Source organism: Corella eumyota, chromosome 2 (assembly GCF_963082875.1).
Source record: "Corella eumyota chromosome 2, kaCorEumy4.1, whole genome shotgun sequence".
Taxonomy (NCBI): Eukaryota; Metazoa; Chordata; class Ascidiacea; order Phlebobranchia; family Corellidae; genus Corella; species Corella eumyota.
The window spans coordinates 21723046-21739913 of record NC_137491.1 but is presented as its reverse complement, the minus strand read 5'-3'; the positions used below and the strand labels follow the sequence as shown (position 1 = coordinate 21739913).

Genomic DNA, 16868 nt, shown 5'->3' with positions numbered 1-16868 from the left:
ATAGATTTGTAAGATAACATAAAAGCAAGGTAATGCTATACTGACCCCTGAGGTACTTGGTTTGATTCCTACTGCTGCCCCATCAAAACCGAATAAAACTCAAATCTTAACTACTTCGAAATACGCTTTTCATGATTGATCATAAAGTTCGTTTATTAAATAATTAAACATTTCTCTAAATTGATTATCCTTCTCTAACATTAATTAAAATAAATCATTGTTCGCTCCAGTTAATGTTAAGACTCTGGGCAATAAACCCGTACATGTCTGCCACTTCCTCGATCTAAACATATTTAATCGTTAAAAATGTAAAGCTTAAAAAAACTAAAGCCTGCTTAAAATCGAACTGAAACTTACAACTTTAGAAGTGGGTTTGCCAGCTCCATGCCCAGATTTTGTATCAACCCTGATTAAAAGGGGGTTTTCCTGGTGCTCCGATGCCCCAGCTACTTGTTGTACCTCGGCGATGTATTTTAATGAATGGTGGGGTACAACTCTGTCGTCATGGTCACCTGGTTTATAGGGGTGGGGTAATAACATGGTAAAAGCTAGGGGTTAATTTGGGTTACTTTACATACCTGTAAGTAGAAGCAAGCATGGGTATTGTTGTTCCTTGCAAGTTGGGGATTTCACGTTATGGATTGGAGAATATCTGAAATATTAAACACTTGGGATTACCAACCTAGGATTTGCTATCGTTACATTCTTCAGCTATCATTACAGAGAGGAGGGTTGCACATTTTATCAGCTATGATAATATATCAAAATAAAAACAACATATTTCCTACTTGTATAAAGTTTCAAAATGTGTTTTTTCATCTGAGCACCCATAGTCAGAGGTCCAAGCATGTCCAATAGTATACTTGTGGAATTTTAACATATCCATAACTCTACAATAATAATAAATAAATAATTATGACACTTAATTATTATGACCATAGCACAACAAGATTTAAACTTTCAAAAAACTTACCCTACTTGGGCTACTGCACATCCAAATAACTCTGGTCTTTGGTTGATTGAGGCAGCCACCAATAAGCCCCCATTTGAACCGCCATTGATCACTATCCTGCACAAACAATTATCAATTCATAAAAATTTTGGGGTGAATTTTACTACTGTAATGCTGTCCTTAAATAAGATCTGAGGTACTGGGTTTAATTTCCCTTCTGTCATGTTGTAGCATCCATAAATAAGATCCAAGGTTCTGGGTTTGATTTTTACAAGAAACATAATATATAGATTCCTCCAAGAGTAGTGGAATTCATTAGAGCAATCTCAGGGTTCTGGGTTTAAATAAGAATTTTTTCAACATTACTTTTTGGGTGAAGTATATTTGTTGGCGACCAAATATTCAGCAGCAAGTTGAAAGTCGTCAAAACCATTTTGTTTGTTCAGAATAATTCCAGATTTATGCCACGTCTCCCCGTACTCCCTGTAATAAAAAGTTTCAATAAAGCAGGGATTAAATTCATTGAGGATAAACTCACCCTCCACCCCTAATATTTGCCACAGCCAAAATTCCTCCCAAATTTTGTAAAAATATGATTCTAGAGACGCTGTATCCCGGGGTAATCGAAATATTAAAACCCCCGTAGCCGTACAATAAAGTTGGGTGAGTGCCGTCCAACGCCAAGCCCTGAAAAATATTTATTAGAATTATTTAAACAACAGCCGTACACAATAGTTTGAATTAAGCTCATAAACTTAAGTTGAATTTGATTGTAAATCAAACTAGTTTTAAACAAATCTTAGTTTTACAACTAAATGTTCTCTTACTTTTTTATGAACAATAAACATTGGAATTTTGGTTCCATCTTTGCTGGAATAAAACACTTGCCGAGTTTCAAACAAACTTTGATCGAAGCCTTTCACTTCAATGTTGCGAAATATCTAAACATTTGTTGTTCTTATTATAGATCTAAATGTCCTGGGTTGAAATTGAATTTCTGACACTTTTGGGTCAAATTGTTCAAATCTAACAATTATAAAAATATTTACAACAGGTTTCGAGTTTTCTTGTTTAAAATCAAATCTATAAATTATCCCCGGTGTAAGAAATGAAGTGAACTTGTAGAATATTTCACTTTGTTTCCTCTTTCCTGAATAACCAACCACCGACCCGACATCTAGTGGTAGCTCTTGCACAAGTGAACCATCAGCTAGTAGACGTATTTCCAATATGCTCTAAAATTTAAGTATATTAGTCCAGTAGTGTGGTATAGTGATCATGGATTCGTGTAGAGGTCATGGAATCAGTTGACAAGAGGTTTCAGGTTCGAGCCCCACCAATGCTACATTATTTACTTTTTAGCCAGCGTTTACAAATAGTTTAAACACGTCACACTTACACACCCTTCCCAATAAATTATAAACCATTCACCCTATAATGATGTAAAACAAAACAAAAAAGTATAAAAAAAAAAAAAAAAAAAATTTCAGAAAATATTGATACAAAATACCTTTACATCCCTAAGATAAGATACAACAAGTTTATCATCGTTTACACAGGCTGCCCACTCTAACACATCAGCATTGTGCTCTGCAATCAATGTTTGCCAGTTTTCCTGCCAAGTTTACAACAGGTTTAAGTTTAATTAAAGATTTTGTTTATTAAGTTCACCTTTTTTGGCTCGTTGAAGTCAATGTTGATAATTTTATATTTAGGAGCATCCAGATTAGTCTTAAAAGTAAACTTCGAGCCCTCATTCGTGATGTACTGTGGAAATAAATGTAAAATTAAATATAAATACATTTCCTCTAAGTTTAAACAAAAATTTAAAAACCGCTTAAAAATTTAAAATTTAATCAAGTTTTTACTTACATCGTATTCAGCATCAAAATTGTCGATCAACTTCACCCAGTTTGGGGTTTTGTTAAAAGTCCGCAGATCGAGATACCACAATTTATTAACTGGGTCACAACCCCTGCTTATGCTCAGCAAAGCATAAAACCCATCATCAGATATCCCCACCCCACTGTTAAGTTTATACATATTTATTGTAATAATATTGAAACAATTCATTAAACTTACCTCATCCACTTGGGATTGCTAGGGAACTCAGCGAACAAAACATCTTCGGACTGATCCTCACCAAGTTTGTGGTAAAACAACTAGAATAATAAATTAATAAACAACTGGAACTGAACCTCAGAGGTTAATAAATATTCCTACCTTCTGATGAACATTTGAAGTTGTTTCGGTCCCATCTGTTTTCCCTTCTTGCTCCAAATAAGACTAGAAAAAAATTCTTAGTTAATATTACATTAGCCAGATTGGCACGAGTTTGGTATATGGTTAACATGGTGTATGGTTAACATGGTGTATAATTAACATGGTGTATGGTTAACATGGTGTATGGATAACATAATGTATGGTTAACATGATGTATGATTAACATGGTGTATGGTTAACATGGTGTATGGTTAACATGGTGTATGGTTAACATGGCATATGGTTAACATGGTGTATGGTTAACATGGTGTATGGTTAACATGGTGTATGGTTAACATGGTGTATGGTTAACATGGTGTATGGTTAACATGGTGTATGGTTAACATGGTGTATGGTTAACATGGCGTATGGTTAACATGATGTATGATTAACATGGTGTATGGTTAACATGGTGTATGGTTAACATGGTGTATGGTTAACATGGTGTATGGTTAACATGGTGTATGGTTAACATGGTGTATGGTTAACATGGTGTATGGTTAACATGGTGTATGGTTAACATGATGTATGATTAACATGGTGTATGGTTAACATGGTGTATGGTTAACATGGTGTATGGTTAACATGGTGTATGGTTAACATGGTGTATGGTTAACATGGTGTATGGTTAACATGGTGTATGGTTAACATGGTGTATGGTTAACATGATGTATGATTAACATGGTGTATGATTAACATGGTGTATGGTTAACATGGTGTATGGTTAACATGGTGTATGGTTAACATGGTGTATGGTTAACATGGTGTATGGTTAACATGGTGTATGGTTAACATGGTGTATGGTTAACATGGTGTATGGTTAACATGATGTATGATTAACATGGTGTATGGTTAACATGGTGTATGGTTAACATGGTGTATGGTTAACATGGTGTATGGTTAACATGGTGTATGGTTAACATGGTGTATGGTTAACATGGTGTATGGTTAACATGGTGTATGGTTAACATGATGTATGATTAACATGGTGTATGATTAACATGGTGTATGGTTAACATGGTGTATGGTTAACATGGTGTATGGTTAACATGGTGTATGGTTAACATGGTGTATGGTTAACATGGTGTATGGTTAACATGGTGTATGGTTAACATGGTGTATGGTTAACATGATGTATGATTAACATGGTGTATGGTTAACATGGTGTATGGTTAACATGGTGTATGGTTAACATGGTGTATGGTTAACATGGCATATGGTTAACATGGCATATGGTTAACATGGTGTATGGTTAACATGGTGTATGGTTAACATAGCGTATGGTTAACATGGTGTATGGTTAACATGGTGTATGGTTAACATGGTGTATGGTTAACATGATGTATGATTAACATGGTGTATGGTTAACATGGTGTATGGTTAACATGGTGTATGGTTAACATGGTGTATGGTTAACATGGTGTATGGTTAACATGATGTATGGTTAACATGGCGTATGGTTAACATGGTGTATGGTTAACATGATATTTTTACACTTTACCATAAAATGAACTTTTTAACCAAATACAGTAAGTCAGAGAAACCCATTTTACTTAAGTATCACATGTACTTACATTGTAAAATATTCCTTTATTGTCATGGGTCCAAGACATGCAAGTAAACTTAACTCTCTTTAAAACATCGGCCAAATCTTCTCCACTGGAAACTTTTTTAAACTTAAAAAAAAATAAAATATTTTTTACTTAGGTAGATTTATTAATATTATGTAAAGTACAAAAACTATAATTATTATCCCAAAACTAGAAACCCCACCTTAATGGTAACCCAATCTGACCCACTTTCACTTAACCCATAAGCAAAATATTCCCCATCCTCTGTGAATGAAGTCCCACTTAGGGATGTTGTTCCATCCTTGGATAACTCGTTTGGGTCCAGGAAGACTTTTGCTTCATCTTCCAAGCTCTCTTGGACATACATCACACTGCATCCAAAAGAATAATATGAATAGTTTGAGTTTACAGTTTTTTCACAAACAAAAATAAACATTTACTAATTATAAAGTTACCTTTGGTTTTGAAGCCCTGTGTTTAAGAAATAAAAATATCTTGACCCCCTTTTAAATGGACATGAATATTTCGGGTAATTAAACAACTCCGTCATTCTAAATTAAAACATTTTTAATAATGAATTAAAACAGATTAAATATAATCAAAATTTTTTCTAATTGTTTAAGTACACCAACAACATCACGCCATTGGACTTAAGAATAAACAATTTCGACAAAAAGTCTTAGGTTTGATCCCCGTTGCAGTTATTGCTTTCGTGAGTTAAGCTTGCACAAGGTTTAAAGCAGCTGCTTGATAAAACTGCCCTTAGATTTGTATGTATAGAGGTTAGAACAGTTGACTACATGAAGACCTAGCTCTAATCCTTACAGTTCTACGTCATATTGACTAATATGCTAGCTAATTCAACCCGAGAGTCAGGGTAACGAACATTACTCTATGTTAAAGTTAAAAAGTCAACTTACCCACAACAAACCCAAGTAATAATATTAAAAGATTTAACATTAAAAATAACTAAAAAAACTGACCTCTCCAAGTATTGTTGTCTTACAGGACAAGATTGGAGGTAAGGAACTGAAATCGAGTTTTGGTCATCAACAAATTTCTTTGTTTCATCACAATCAGGATTTTCCATCCATGAGTAATAATTTGGAATCTAAAATTTTTAAACAGGAATTTTATAACTCTTCCTAAACTTTCCTTGCACTTAGTAGTTGATTTCGCATCACCCCTTGACCTTTAAAGTTAATCCCGCAACATCCCTCAGCCCCTCCAGTAATCTAGCATTCACTGACAGGTGGGTACAGTTAACCGAGAAAGTAACTTCGTTAAGTGGTAATTCGTTACATAGTATATTAACTTCGTTAACGTTAATAAGTTAAATTAAACAAAATGTAACGGTGGTTATCGATAACCGTTACTGTTAAAACTTTAATAAAACAAACAAAGAAACGACCCTATTAAAAAAAAACAGCAGTTTTTATCTTAGTTGATATTTTAACTACACGAACGTAAGTTTAAAAGACGTTTTCAAAACTGAAATAATGCCCAAATAACAGGGGTTAGATAGTAGTTACATACATTGTTTCAAATTAAAACGATTAAACCTAATAAACGGCAAAATTAAACAAATATATCCCAATAATATCACAATCTACTTGTAGAAATATTAAATCAACGGACTTAATTTAATGGAAGCACAATTTAACAAAAGTTACCTCGCCGGTTAACAATTTTTAAAGTTAACTTAAAAGTTAAATTTTAACGAAAAATTTAACTTTGTTATTCAACGATTAATGCATTAACAGTTTGGTGCCCACCTTTGCATTTACCCTGCAGTTTGGTACAAATATGCCAGTTCGTCCCACATTCCATTAACTTATGTTAACGTTTGCATACAGACGGCCCCACATTCCATACTTAGTTATCACATATTTTAGGTCATGGATTTATTTACTGCATCAATATTGTATCTACCTTTATAACTAATGCACAAAAAACTTAATTAAGAGAATTTAAGCTAATTAATAACAAATAATTCCACCTTGGTTCCATGATAGTCCTCAATATTAGTTCCATCTTTCCTTGGGGTGGGATAACTTAAAGTCGGCATTTTTAAACAATTTTAATAAACCTTCAAGTTAAGTTAAATTCAAAAATAAAAATACTGTAATAAATACAATTTTTTTGTATATATTTCATTTATGATATTTGAAGTTGATATTCCCTCGATGTGGGAATATCAACTTCACAACCTAAACATAGAGTAACAACAGTTACTCCGCCCCAATTTCGAGTTACCTTTAGCAGTTTGGGATATTATAGATTATAATTGCCCAGTAATTATACTGCTGATCAAGTGCTGACTCAGCATGAGTTTATAATGTTTATAGCGCCTTACTTAAAGGTGCTAGAGCATGAGAGCAATGGGGATCGAACCCAGGACCTTATGTCTGTATGTAGTAAGTCAAGTGTTCTACGCTGCCGGTTTATAGTAATTAATATTCATGTTGTTTATTTACTTTACATGCCCTATAACCACTTTTAATAAAAACATAAAATATGGAAAAAAGATACCACAGTCATACAGTCTTTTCTAGATCACTGGTCTGCTAATGGTATCTCTGTGATCCTTATGCAAAAGCGATATGATCGTTATGCCCGTATCGCCTATATCACATATCATTAACGCGCATATCGGGCATATTGGCCATAACGCACATATCAGGCATATTGGCCTAGGCCATAACGAGCAAATTCATTTTTGAAACACTGAAAAAACTACGTTTCCACAACAGAAACGAGGTAGAATACCCAATTGTCATTTTTATAAAGATTTTCGATTTTTTTCAAGGCTTTTCTCAATTCAAAACTTAAAATGGGAAATAACCTTTAATTTCGAGGTTGCCAAAAAAAAAGAATAACAAACTTTATCCCCAGAATCAAATAAATACTCAAGTCTAATTTGTCATACTTACTTATTTCCAATGCAGACAGGACCACTTTACAAACCTATCTTGCTTAACATTGCCAAACATTTTTTGTTACCATTGCCTAGTATTGTTCTTACCACACTAAACCTTCGACCCTGTGTACTAATGCTTTTCAGCCACAACAGCATGCAGCCAACTTTCTCAACTAAGGTGACTTAACTTTTAGTTAAAACTCCCTTGCTAAATGCACAGAATCATTTTTGTGACATCATAAATTTTATTTGTTAATTTATTTCTTTTTTCTCGATGTTGAAATGGTTCTTGCCGACCAAATCTAAAAATAATCACAAGCTTAAAATTTAATACAACCAATTAAATTACCATGGTAACCAACCTGGAGGGGGAGTTGGGGGCTCTGGGCTTGGGGGTGGTGGGGCTGGGGAGTTTCTTAAAATTCCAGGGGTCTGTGTTGGTGTCTGGTTGGTTCTTGAAATTGGTGATTGGTTGGTTCTTGAAATTGGTGATTGATTGGTTCTTAATACTGGTGTCTGGTTGGTTCTTGTTACTGGTGTCTGGTTGGTTCTTGATACTGGTGTCTGGTTGGTTCTTGTTACTGGTGTCTGGTTAGTTTTTGTTACTGATGTCTGGTTGGTTCTTGGTAAGCTTGGTGCTTGACCAGTTTCGCTTAAAACTTCTTTTTCAGAGACTAGATCAATTTTCTCAACAATTTCCTGAAACATTTAAAATATTTTTATTGTAATTTACAAGCAATACTCAAATAATAATTGCAACAAAACCTGTTTCGGCCAAGTTTGTTTCTCACTATCGTAGTTCGACTGATCTGTTTTATTTTCATCAGAACTAAGGGGAAATTCCCGTAAGGTGAAGTCCCCATGCAGAGATGAGCCCCTACTTGAAGCTTGTGCCATGACAGTTGAGCCCCCGAGTTTGGAATCATATTTCGAGTCTCGTTCCGTGGATGGAGAAGGGGGAGGTGGTGTGGGAAGAGGTTCTAAACATTTAACTTTTATCACAAACTATCAACATTTGATGCAAGTCAAAAACCAACAACAAACCCAGCCTAATGTCTTGAGATCCCCTGAAATATCGAAACGGTTTCGCTGGCGGTGAAACACAACCTGGTTGGTCAGAAGTTGTAGAAACACATGTGATTGGTCGATATTTACGAGGTTTAAACGCTTGGATGGTCCTGTGACAAAGGGGATAAAAAGTTAAAAAAAGTTTTAAACTAGTGGAATAAAAATAAAAACTTTTACTTATTTGATTCAGTTTTTTCATTGAGTTTAAGTTTGGACATGGTCAGTAACATCGCTTCAGTTGGAATCTAAACAACAAAAGCATTAAATTATGTTTATTAAATATAAACTTTTCTGAAAAATAATAAAATTAAAAAGATCCGACAAACCTCTGCTTCTGTTGTTTGTTTAGTTTCATCCATTTCATTACCTCCCAACTACAAAACAAGATTTAAACAATTAAAACCTTAATTAAGCTTCTTAAACATTATTTATACCTGGTGCAAGATGTTGACTTTATTTAGTTTTGTGGTTCCATTATTAGTAGATAGTTTCACATGCTGCACTGAAAGTTAAAGAAATTATTACCAACTTGCAAACAATTATATTCAAAATAAACTTACAAGTTTCTTGGTATTTTTTTTGTATTTTATTGATTCTTGTATTTGCTTGACTGTCATTAATCGAAGGTCTGAAAAATTTTTTTTAATAAAGTTTCTTTTAATACAAAATAAATTAGTTTTTTAAAATGTTATTGTAACATTATGGAGTGGTTAAGTTAATTTTTTTAAGCAGGCTGTCTTAACAACTTAAACAAAGAGTAACATTTGTTACCCAACCTAGTCTTGAGTTGACTTTGACAGTTTAGGATATTATTGTTTTATAATTGCCCGGTAATTAAACTGCTAATTGGTTTTTGGCTTGGCAGGAGTTTATACTTACAGCATCTTACTTAAGGGTGCTACAGCATAAGAGCAAAGGGGAATCAAACTAATAAGCTCATGTAGCAAAGCCAATTGCTTAAACTACACCATAAGACACTAACAGCCTTAATCATAAAATCTCAAAAGTAAAATGTATGCTGTGGAGATCTATTTCATAACAAGAATAACCTGACCTGAAATACGAGTTTTTGGTCAGATAGTTGACCCTTGGTGTCTGGGGAAGAAGACTGTTCGGTTCACGGCGTTTCAGCTCATTTAAAACAGGAAGAAAATAAAACGATGGCTTGCTGAAATACAAAAAGTGTGATATTTTAAGCACCTTAAAAACATTTTTAGAAAAATGTGAAAAACCTTTTTGCTTTGGAATCATTCTTTTCTAGTTCTTTATTCTTTTCCCTGTTAAAATATAACAAGTAACAAAAAATTGTAAAGCACACAGAATACTTTACTTCTTAATCTATAGGTATGTCAGCATAAACTAATTGTGACGCTAAAAAATAACATTATGATGTCATACTTAGAGGCATTGTTATGACATCATACCTTATGGCACAACATTATGACATCATACCTGGGGGCATTAAACCACATAAATATTTTCCTTTCTTGGTTAAGGATTGGGCATTGAATGTCAAGTTTTCTGCATTGAGGTTTTTCAGGTTTTCGTTTTAAAAATGTTAAAACTTTTTGTTTATCCTCAATTAGTTTATCCTCGTTAAATCGATGAGCGCTCTGCAGTGGAGTATTTGCTGGAGCTGGGGTAAAATCAACCTCAAAACATCTGAAAAAAAAAACTAATAAAAACTTTGTAAATAACTAGTTTTTTTTGAAAAATAAAAAGTTTTAGGAATATTTCACCTTTCTAAATTTTTAATTTTTTTGACGACAACCTCATCAGAAGTTTTATCCTCATTTTCCCCATAATCGTCCGACAAATTTATGATTGTCATCATTGGCAGATCATCTGTTAATATAAGTTAAAGCAACTCAAATAAACTTCCAACTTCACAGAAGTTACCTGGATTTAAACTCACCAAATATTTCCTTATTTTGACTTGATTTAGCTTTGTTAACTGATTGTCTAAAAAAATTAATTATTATTTTAAAGAAAAACAAATTTAAAAGTCTAAGAGTGTAACGGGTTGTTATTTTAGAATAACCTATTGTATGCCAAAAACCCCCTATCAGCTTTTTATTTCATTTTGGGGAAAATATTTCACGTTGTTTTACCCGTACACAAAAAGCCAGCATATTACCTTCTTGGTTTTGTCCGTTTAAATTTAGCGAAGTTTCTCGCAGCTTGCCAGCACTGGGGATGCGAGCAAACCTGAAGTCCACAACTTTCAAAACTAATTGCCGGGGATTTAATCGACATCTCAGCTAAATCTTCCGACCTTAACAGTTTAGTTTTAGGCTTACAATTAACGAACGTTTTAAGTTTTGCGCACAGATGTAAAGTTGACTTTAAGCTTTGCTAATCCATGACAACAACACCAGTGTTTCCAAATAATTATACTTAATTTTTTTATCCTCGAAATCGATCACTGATATACAACAATCAAATTTAAAATAGCAAGACAGCAAACGAATTTAACATTTGACGCGTTATAAAATATAAACTAGTTGTTAAGTTTAAACTTTTGTTTTTTTTCCTGGTACCATCAAGGAGAGGAATAGAAATAATTGCCTTGTAAGTGCCTCGACTAAGCGACCAATGCGACATCGCAAAAAATCGACGAAAAACAATTTTTCACCTTTAATTTTAAAAACTTTTAAATATTGCATTCTGTAGTAAAATAATAATCGCACTGATGACGTCACCGCAGTAACGTCATTATCTTCTTTGACGTCGAAAGGCGACAACGAAACCGAGCATAAGAGCAAGAATTGTCATTAAATATAAATCCCAATTTTCACCGACGTAAGTTGAGATTGTTGGAACTTGAAAGTTGAAAGCAAATTTCTAAAAATTAACAAAAAACGTTAAATGATATTTAGTTACATTTTATATTTATCCTGTTACCATTAATATGCTAACAGTTAATAACAGTCTGGTAGTGCGGTATACTTGACATGGCATCGAGATTTTGACCAAAAGGTTTAGTGTTTAAGCTGTGCCAATGCTACACTGTTTACTCTTCAGCTCAGCGTTTACAGATGGCTTAAACACGACAATTTTCCAATAAAATATAAAACCTGTCACGGTGATAATTAAAAAGAACAGTTGGGTAAGAATACCTGATTTTGGATAAAGTCAACTGCAAAAAGTAAATAAAGTTTAGCGAGGGCAAAATACACCGGAGTGACTGCTTCAGGACTTGTCTCAGCTGCCAGGTCGTACTGACGTTTGGCAAGATGAATGTCACGTTCCATTCCCAAGCCTTGCTCATGCATATAACCAAGGTTAAATAAGGCTTGGGGACTTCCCCCTATCTCACTTGCTGTTCTAAAAACATGGAAGAGATATTTAAATAAGGACTTAAAAAAAAATTATCAAAAGTCTTACTTGTAGTGACTTGCAGCGACCTCATAATCGACCTCGGTTCCTTTCCCATAATAATGATAATCCCCGACCTTGATCCTGGCCACTGTGTAACCTTGAGAAGCCGCCCTGTTCCAGTTTAATAAAGCTCGCTCAAAAGTTTGAGTTTTAACCAAATCCCGCTCAACTAAACATACGTAGAAAGTTTTATTAAAACAAAGTGTATGCTGTTGTGCTATGGTTTTTTCTAAGCAGACCAGATTAGCACTGCGCCCACAGTATACTGTGCCCAAGATGGTACTGTGCCAAAGGGGGCAATGTGCCAAAGGTGGCAATGTCCCCCTAGTGGACAATGTGCCCATAGTGGACATAAATAATGTGCACTGTTACCACTATCGACAACTCTAACTACCAAAACAAGCAAGTTTATTATTATGGTTAGTGCAAGCGAGAAATTTAATTATAAGATGTAAAAAGAAGCCCAACAACAAAATAAAACTTACATTTATCGATCATATAGGCCACATTGCTCTGGGCAACTTCATAACCAAGCTCAGAAAGTAACATGTAAATAGACAATGATGACTTAAAATTGCCAGATTTAAATTGGTTGTAACCAGCATCAAATAGATTCGACCATTTCCCCCGTTCACAAACATTTTTGTATAACTAAAAACATTTTAAAATCATTCAACACTGAATTAAAATTCTGCAACTCAATGTGAAACTTGTAAGTTGAAACCTCAACTGCAGTCCGGCATGACCTCACGACCCCTGTTCCACTTGAATGCATTTTAGCGAGGTAATAAAGGGCGAGAAGGTGACCGTTTTGTGCCGCCAAATTAAAGAACCTCAGAGCTTGTTTAAAGTCCCTAAATATGTAACATTAAAGTTTAATTTAAGTCAAAACCTGAAACAGCTTGAAACTCACCTAGCTACACTGTGACCATTGAAATACATGTTCCCGAGGTGAAGTTGACCTTCTGGGTAACCTTGATCAGCAGAAGCTTGGAAATATTTGAACGCCAAATTGTAATCAACGTCAACACCTTTCCCATACAAATACATCAACCCCAGGCCAGACTGACCGATTGCATTGCCCTAAATGTTTTAAATAAAAGTAACATGAGTTTCAAAAAACATTGTCCTAAACATTACAAACAAATATAGAACCTGATTGGCCGAAAGTTTGAAATATCTGAGTGCAGCTTCATTATTTGGTTGAACAGCATTAGAACCTTCCGCAAAAATCTTTCCCAGATATCCTTGAGCATTCGGATCCCCACTTTCAGCGGCTTTATTGAAATATTCAAAAGCTTTTAACGGATTCTGCTCAAACCCTCTACCCCCTTGATAGCTGAGTTTGCCCAGTGTCAACTGAAACAAATAAAGTCTTATGACCTGATAATTGAATAATTTAAGAGTTGGAATAGAACCCAAGATCTCAGGGGTGAAAGCAAGTGTTTTAACTACTACAGTATGCCGGGGAGTAAATGATCTGATTACAAGTCAGCAAAGTCAACAAAATTTACCCTAAGATATCTTAAATTCAAAAAATATATCTAAAAGAAGTTTAATCACCTGAGCGTTAACGTCTCCTTTATCAGCCAGAAATTGATAATATTGAACCAAGTCCTCATCAACCTTTGACCCCGAGTTCTCCTCGTCTTCAACCAATCGAATTCGAGTTATGACATTCCCTCCACTCAACTTCACTCCCTCCGCAACTGCGTAAAATTCGAAAAAATTTACATTAGTTTAAACTCAATTATTTAGTAATATTTAACTAATACTATGACAAAAAGAATTTTAGTTCTATATTCAAGCTCATTACAACCCAGCAGTGGGGATTGAACTAACAACCCCAAGTGGTGAAGCCCGATGACAAAAGCCCTTTCATCACAACAAATAATATCTTGTACCTTTCTCTGCAATGACCTTGTAGTAGTTTAAAGCCATCTCACAACTTTGTGAAACTCCGTTCCCGGCAAAATATCGATAACCGAGCATCATCGAGCCCAAAACATCGCCTCCTAGTGCCGAGAATGTTAGATAAACGAGAGATTTGGCTTGACTTGAGTTTGTCTCCAAACCAGTCGAGTACATAAAAGCCAAACCCTGAACAAACAAATTTTGCTAATTTTTTTATTTTATAAAAACATTACCTGATCAGTTATAAAATAACCTAATGTTAATTCTGTTTTAAAAATAAAAACACAAAAAAATATTTAAAGAAAAATAACTTTTAACAATTTACCGCCTGAGCTTTAGTGTGACCCAACGCAGATTGCTCCTCAAAAATTAATTTTGCATTTTTAATATCAGGCTCGTCCGAAAGAAACCCAAATAATTGTCCAAAAGCAAATTCTACTTTGGCATCAGTATGTCCCAAGTCTGCTGCTTCTGACAATCGGACATAACCTCTAAAATAAAAATTAATTATGGTTTTTTATTTGAAAAATTTAACAAAATTAATTTAAATAAAATTCACTTTTTAATAATATCTTTGTTTGTTGAATTAATTTGAGACATTCCTTCTTTATAAATCTTCTCTATTTCAACTTTCTTCTGCATTTCTAACTTTTGTTCTTCCGTTAATTCAACGACTGGTTCAGTATATGGTTCTTCGACTGGTACTTCATCTAGTTCTTCAATTGGTACTTCATCTGGTTGTTTTATTGGATCAACTTTAATTTCTTTTACTGGTTCGAATGCTGGTTCTTTAACTGGTGTATCTCCTGCTTCTTTAATTGAATTAACATTTGGTTCATGAACTGGTTCAAACGTAGTCTGTTTAATTGGTTTATTAACTTTTTGATTAATAACATCTGGTGTTTTTGCATCATTATTTGGTGTTTTAATGCCATTTTCTGGTGTTTTGGCTTGTCTATTTGGTTCTTTCCAATTTTTGTCATTTGATTTTAGTGGTTGCTTTATTGGTTGGTCAATTTTGTTATTTTCCAGGTCATTTATATTTTGTTGTTCTTGTTTTAAACCAGATTTTTCCGTTCGATCTGTTTCAGACTTTGGTTTATTTGGATCGGGATTATCTAGATGATTTGGTTCAGATTTGTGAGGAATGGTGTTAGCTGGTTGTTCAGGTTTAAAACCAGATGTTTTTGGTTGATCCTGTTCAGATCTTGGTGGGTTGAAATCAGATTTTTCCGATAGAACGGGTTGGTTTTCTTCGTTTTTAATTTCATCCTTAAAAACATCCTAAACAAAAAATAAAACCCATAAAAATAATAACAGTTTAAAAACTTTAAATACACAAGGTCGAAAATGTTGCTTTTCAATTTAATTACCTTAAAACTATTTAAACTTTTTAACATTTTAACTTCTTGAAGAAGTTCCTCAATTTCTGATTGATCTGAATCTAAATTTAAACAACAATTAGTTTAGGATCCTGTTAATCATAAAAACCAAATGGGGATGCAACTCACCATCAGAAGGTTGGGACAAAATCTTGTTCAGTCGTTCTTTTTTAATAATTTGATTTAAATCCTTCAAAACTTTCATCTCGGGTTTGTCGTCGTGCAAACTATTGCCCAGGGCTTCTGTCAACATTTTGTTAATATGCTCCGTCATTGCTTCCACATTTTCGAGTGGTGGTTTCCCTGATGGTGTTTTCCCCGTTTTGTCGTTATCTTCAGGCAGAGTTTCCCTGTTTTTATTTTCGCTGTTCTCTTTTTTAACCTCAATGTTGAGTTCTTGTTGGATCTGACCTGGTATAAATTAAGTTGTAAAACAAAATCAATAAATTGCTAACTTTTAAGTCTATTTAGTCCAGGAAAATTAAAAGTTTTAAATATTGTTGAAAATGATGTCAGCGTAAGACTATATTTTACCAATAGCCCAAATAAAATTTTACAAAAAATACAATAAATTAACAAGTTTTTATTGGTTGTTATAATGAAGGAATATGTTAGTTTTTAAAATATATATTTTTTAGGATTTATGTCTTAAAAACTAATTTTAAAATGAATTGAAGAGGGGTGCTTATGGCCTTTAAAATTTTACAACAAACAGCTTTTGAACCATTAATAAAATATGGTATTACGCTAACATTATATGCAGGTTTTTTGTTTCTAAATTCCCTCTGCTTTCTGCAGGCGGAACCTTTTGGTCCCCCCTAAATTAGTGTTATAGCAAAATACAAGTTTTATTTAAACTTAACTAAATTGTGGACGCAGTCCTTTATTAGTTTCATGTAATAACGCAGAATCAGTTAATTTGTTTAAATAGTTTAAATTAAATTTAGTGATGACAAACAAAAAACATTTTTTACCCTTCGCACAGCAGATTAAAACCAAATATGCAGCAATAACCTTGAATTTCCAATCCATTCTTGTACCTAGTTCGCTAGTCACTTTTAAACAATTTCCTAAATCTTTGGGTGAATATATAAAAACAATTTTAATTTCTTACCTTATTTACTTTTTTGGATCACTAGTTTATAAATAAAACTAAAAATATCACGTGCAGACGTGTCCTTAAACTAAAACAACAACAAACAGTTCTGTTTACTTTTTCAACAGTCACAACTTCTGTTGCTGGCACGAATTTTTAAAACTCTTGTTTTTAACTTTTTTTCTTATTTTGTATTGCAACAAACTTAAAATTTTAATTATAATAAATAGTATTATTGTTAAAATTAATCAAAAAATAAACGTAATTAATTCTAATTCAAAGTTATCCTCAAAAGTCACGTGAATAATTTCATGTTGCGCAT

At 33.6% G+C, this 16868-nt stretch overlaps 3 protein-coding genes across 3 annotated transcripts; all 3 read right to left on the bottom strand.

Moving 5' to 3' along the window:
- Positions 1 to 135: 135 nt before the first annotated feature.
- LOC145743712 (prolyl endopeptidase-like) lies at positions 136 to 6928 on the bottom strand. The gene is made up of 19 exons (XM_082561745.1): positions 6785 to 6928; positions 5769 to 5896; positions 5241 to 5336; positions 4988 to 5156; positions 4789 to 4890; positions 3176 to 3238; positions 3035 to 3114; positions 2825 to 2978; positions 2624 to 2719; positions 2463 to 2567; positions 2002 to 2187; positions 1780 to 1893; positions 1491 to 1639; positions 1319 to 1435; positions 974 to 1069; positions 789 to 890; positions 579 to 652; positions 358 to 512; positions 136 to 283 (listed from the first exon to the last, which is right to left on the bottom strand). Exons 1-19 carry the CDS (start codon positions 6851 to 6853, stop codon positions 215 to 217), a joined length of 2124 nt encoding a protein of 707 aa, XP_082417871.1. The 5' UTR covers positions 6854 to 6928; the 3' UTR covers positions 136 to 214.
- A 1007-nt stretch (positions 6929 to 7935) lies between these two features.
- Positions 7936 to 11090, bottom strand: LOC145743713 (uncharacterized). The gene is made up of 14 exons (XM_082561746.1): positions 10911 to 11090; positions 10689 to 10735; positions 10513 to 10618; positions 10226 to 10435; positions 10006 to 10050; positions 9828 to 9941; positions 9334 to 9401; positions 9208 to 9275; positions 9100 to 9147; positions 8951 to 9018; positions 8750 to 8883; positions 8471 to 8685; positions 8068 to 8404; positions 7936 to 8007 (listed from the first exon to the last, which is right to left on the bottom strand). Exons 1-14 carry the CDS (start codon positions 11027 to 11029, stop codon positions 7958 to 7960), a joined length of 1629 nt encoding a protein of 542 aa, XP_082417872.1. The 5' UTR covers positions 11030 to 11090; the 3' UTR covers positions 7936 to 7957.
- Positions 11091 to 11170: 80 nt separating this feature from the next.
- On the bottom strand, positions 11171 to 16523 carry LOC145743711 (protein sel-1 homolog 1-like). The gene is made up of 14 exons (XM_082561744.1): positions 16425 to 16523; positions 15580 to 15861; positions 15442 to 15512; positions 14628 to 15352; positions 14394 to 14559; positions 14059 to 14254; positions 13718 to 13863; positions 13310 to 13513; positions 13068 to 13237; positions 12879 to 13008; positions 12640 to 12805; positions 12161 to 12323; positions 11893 to 12100; positions 11171 to 11617 (listed from the first exon to the last, which is right to left on the bottom strand). The coding sequence occupies exons 1-14, from the start codon at positions 16480 to 16482 to the stop codon at positions 11489 to 11491; spliced, it is 2814 nt and encodes a 937-aa protein (XP_082417870.1). The 5' UTR covers positions 16483 to 16523; the 3' UTR covers positions 11171 to 11488.
- Between the last annotated feature and the right edge of the window lie 345 nt (positions 16524 to 16868).

Coding starts and splice junctions, on each gene's coding strand:
- LOC145743712 (XM_082561745.1), bottom strand. CDS start 6,853: ATGCCGACTTTAAGTTATCCCACCCCAAGGAAAGATGGAACTAATATT. Junction 2,568..2,623: donor ACTTCAACGAGCCAAAAAAG/GTGAACTTAATA, acceptor TAAACTTGGCAG/GAAAACTGGCAAACATTGAT. Junction 1,894..2,001: donor AAGAAAACTCGAAACCTGTT/GTAAATATTTTT, acceptor ACAAATGTTTAG/ATATTTCGCAACATTGAAGT.
- LOC145743713 (XM_082561746.1), bottom strand. CDS start 11,029: ATGTCGATTAAATCCCCGGCAATTAGTTTTGAAAGTTGTGGACTTCAG. Junction 10,736..10,910: donor AAACGGACAAAACCAAGAAG/GTAATATGCTGG, acceptor TAATTTTTTTAG/ACAATCAGTTAACAAAGCTA. Junction 9,942..10,005: donor AATGATTCCAAAGCAAAAAG/GTTTTTCACATT, acceptor TTTGTATTTCAG/CAAGCCATCGTTTTATTTTC.
- LOC145743711 (XM_082561744.1), bottom strand. CDS start 16,482: ATGGATTGGAAATTCAAGGTTATTGCTGCATATTTGGTTTTAATCTGC. Junction 13,864..14,058: donor CAAGGTCATTGCAGAGAAAG/GTACAAGATATT, acceptor AATTTTACGCAG/TTGCGGAGGGAGTGAAGTTG. Junction 13,514..13,717: donor AAGGAGACGTTAACGCTCAG/GTGATTAAACTT, acceptor TATTTGTTTCAG/TTGACACTGGGCAAACTCAG.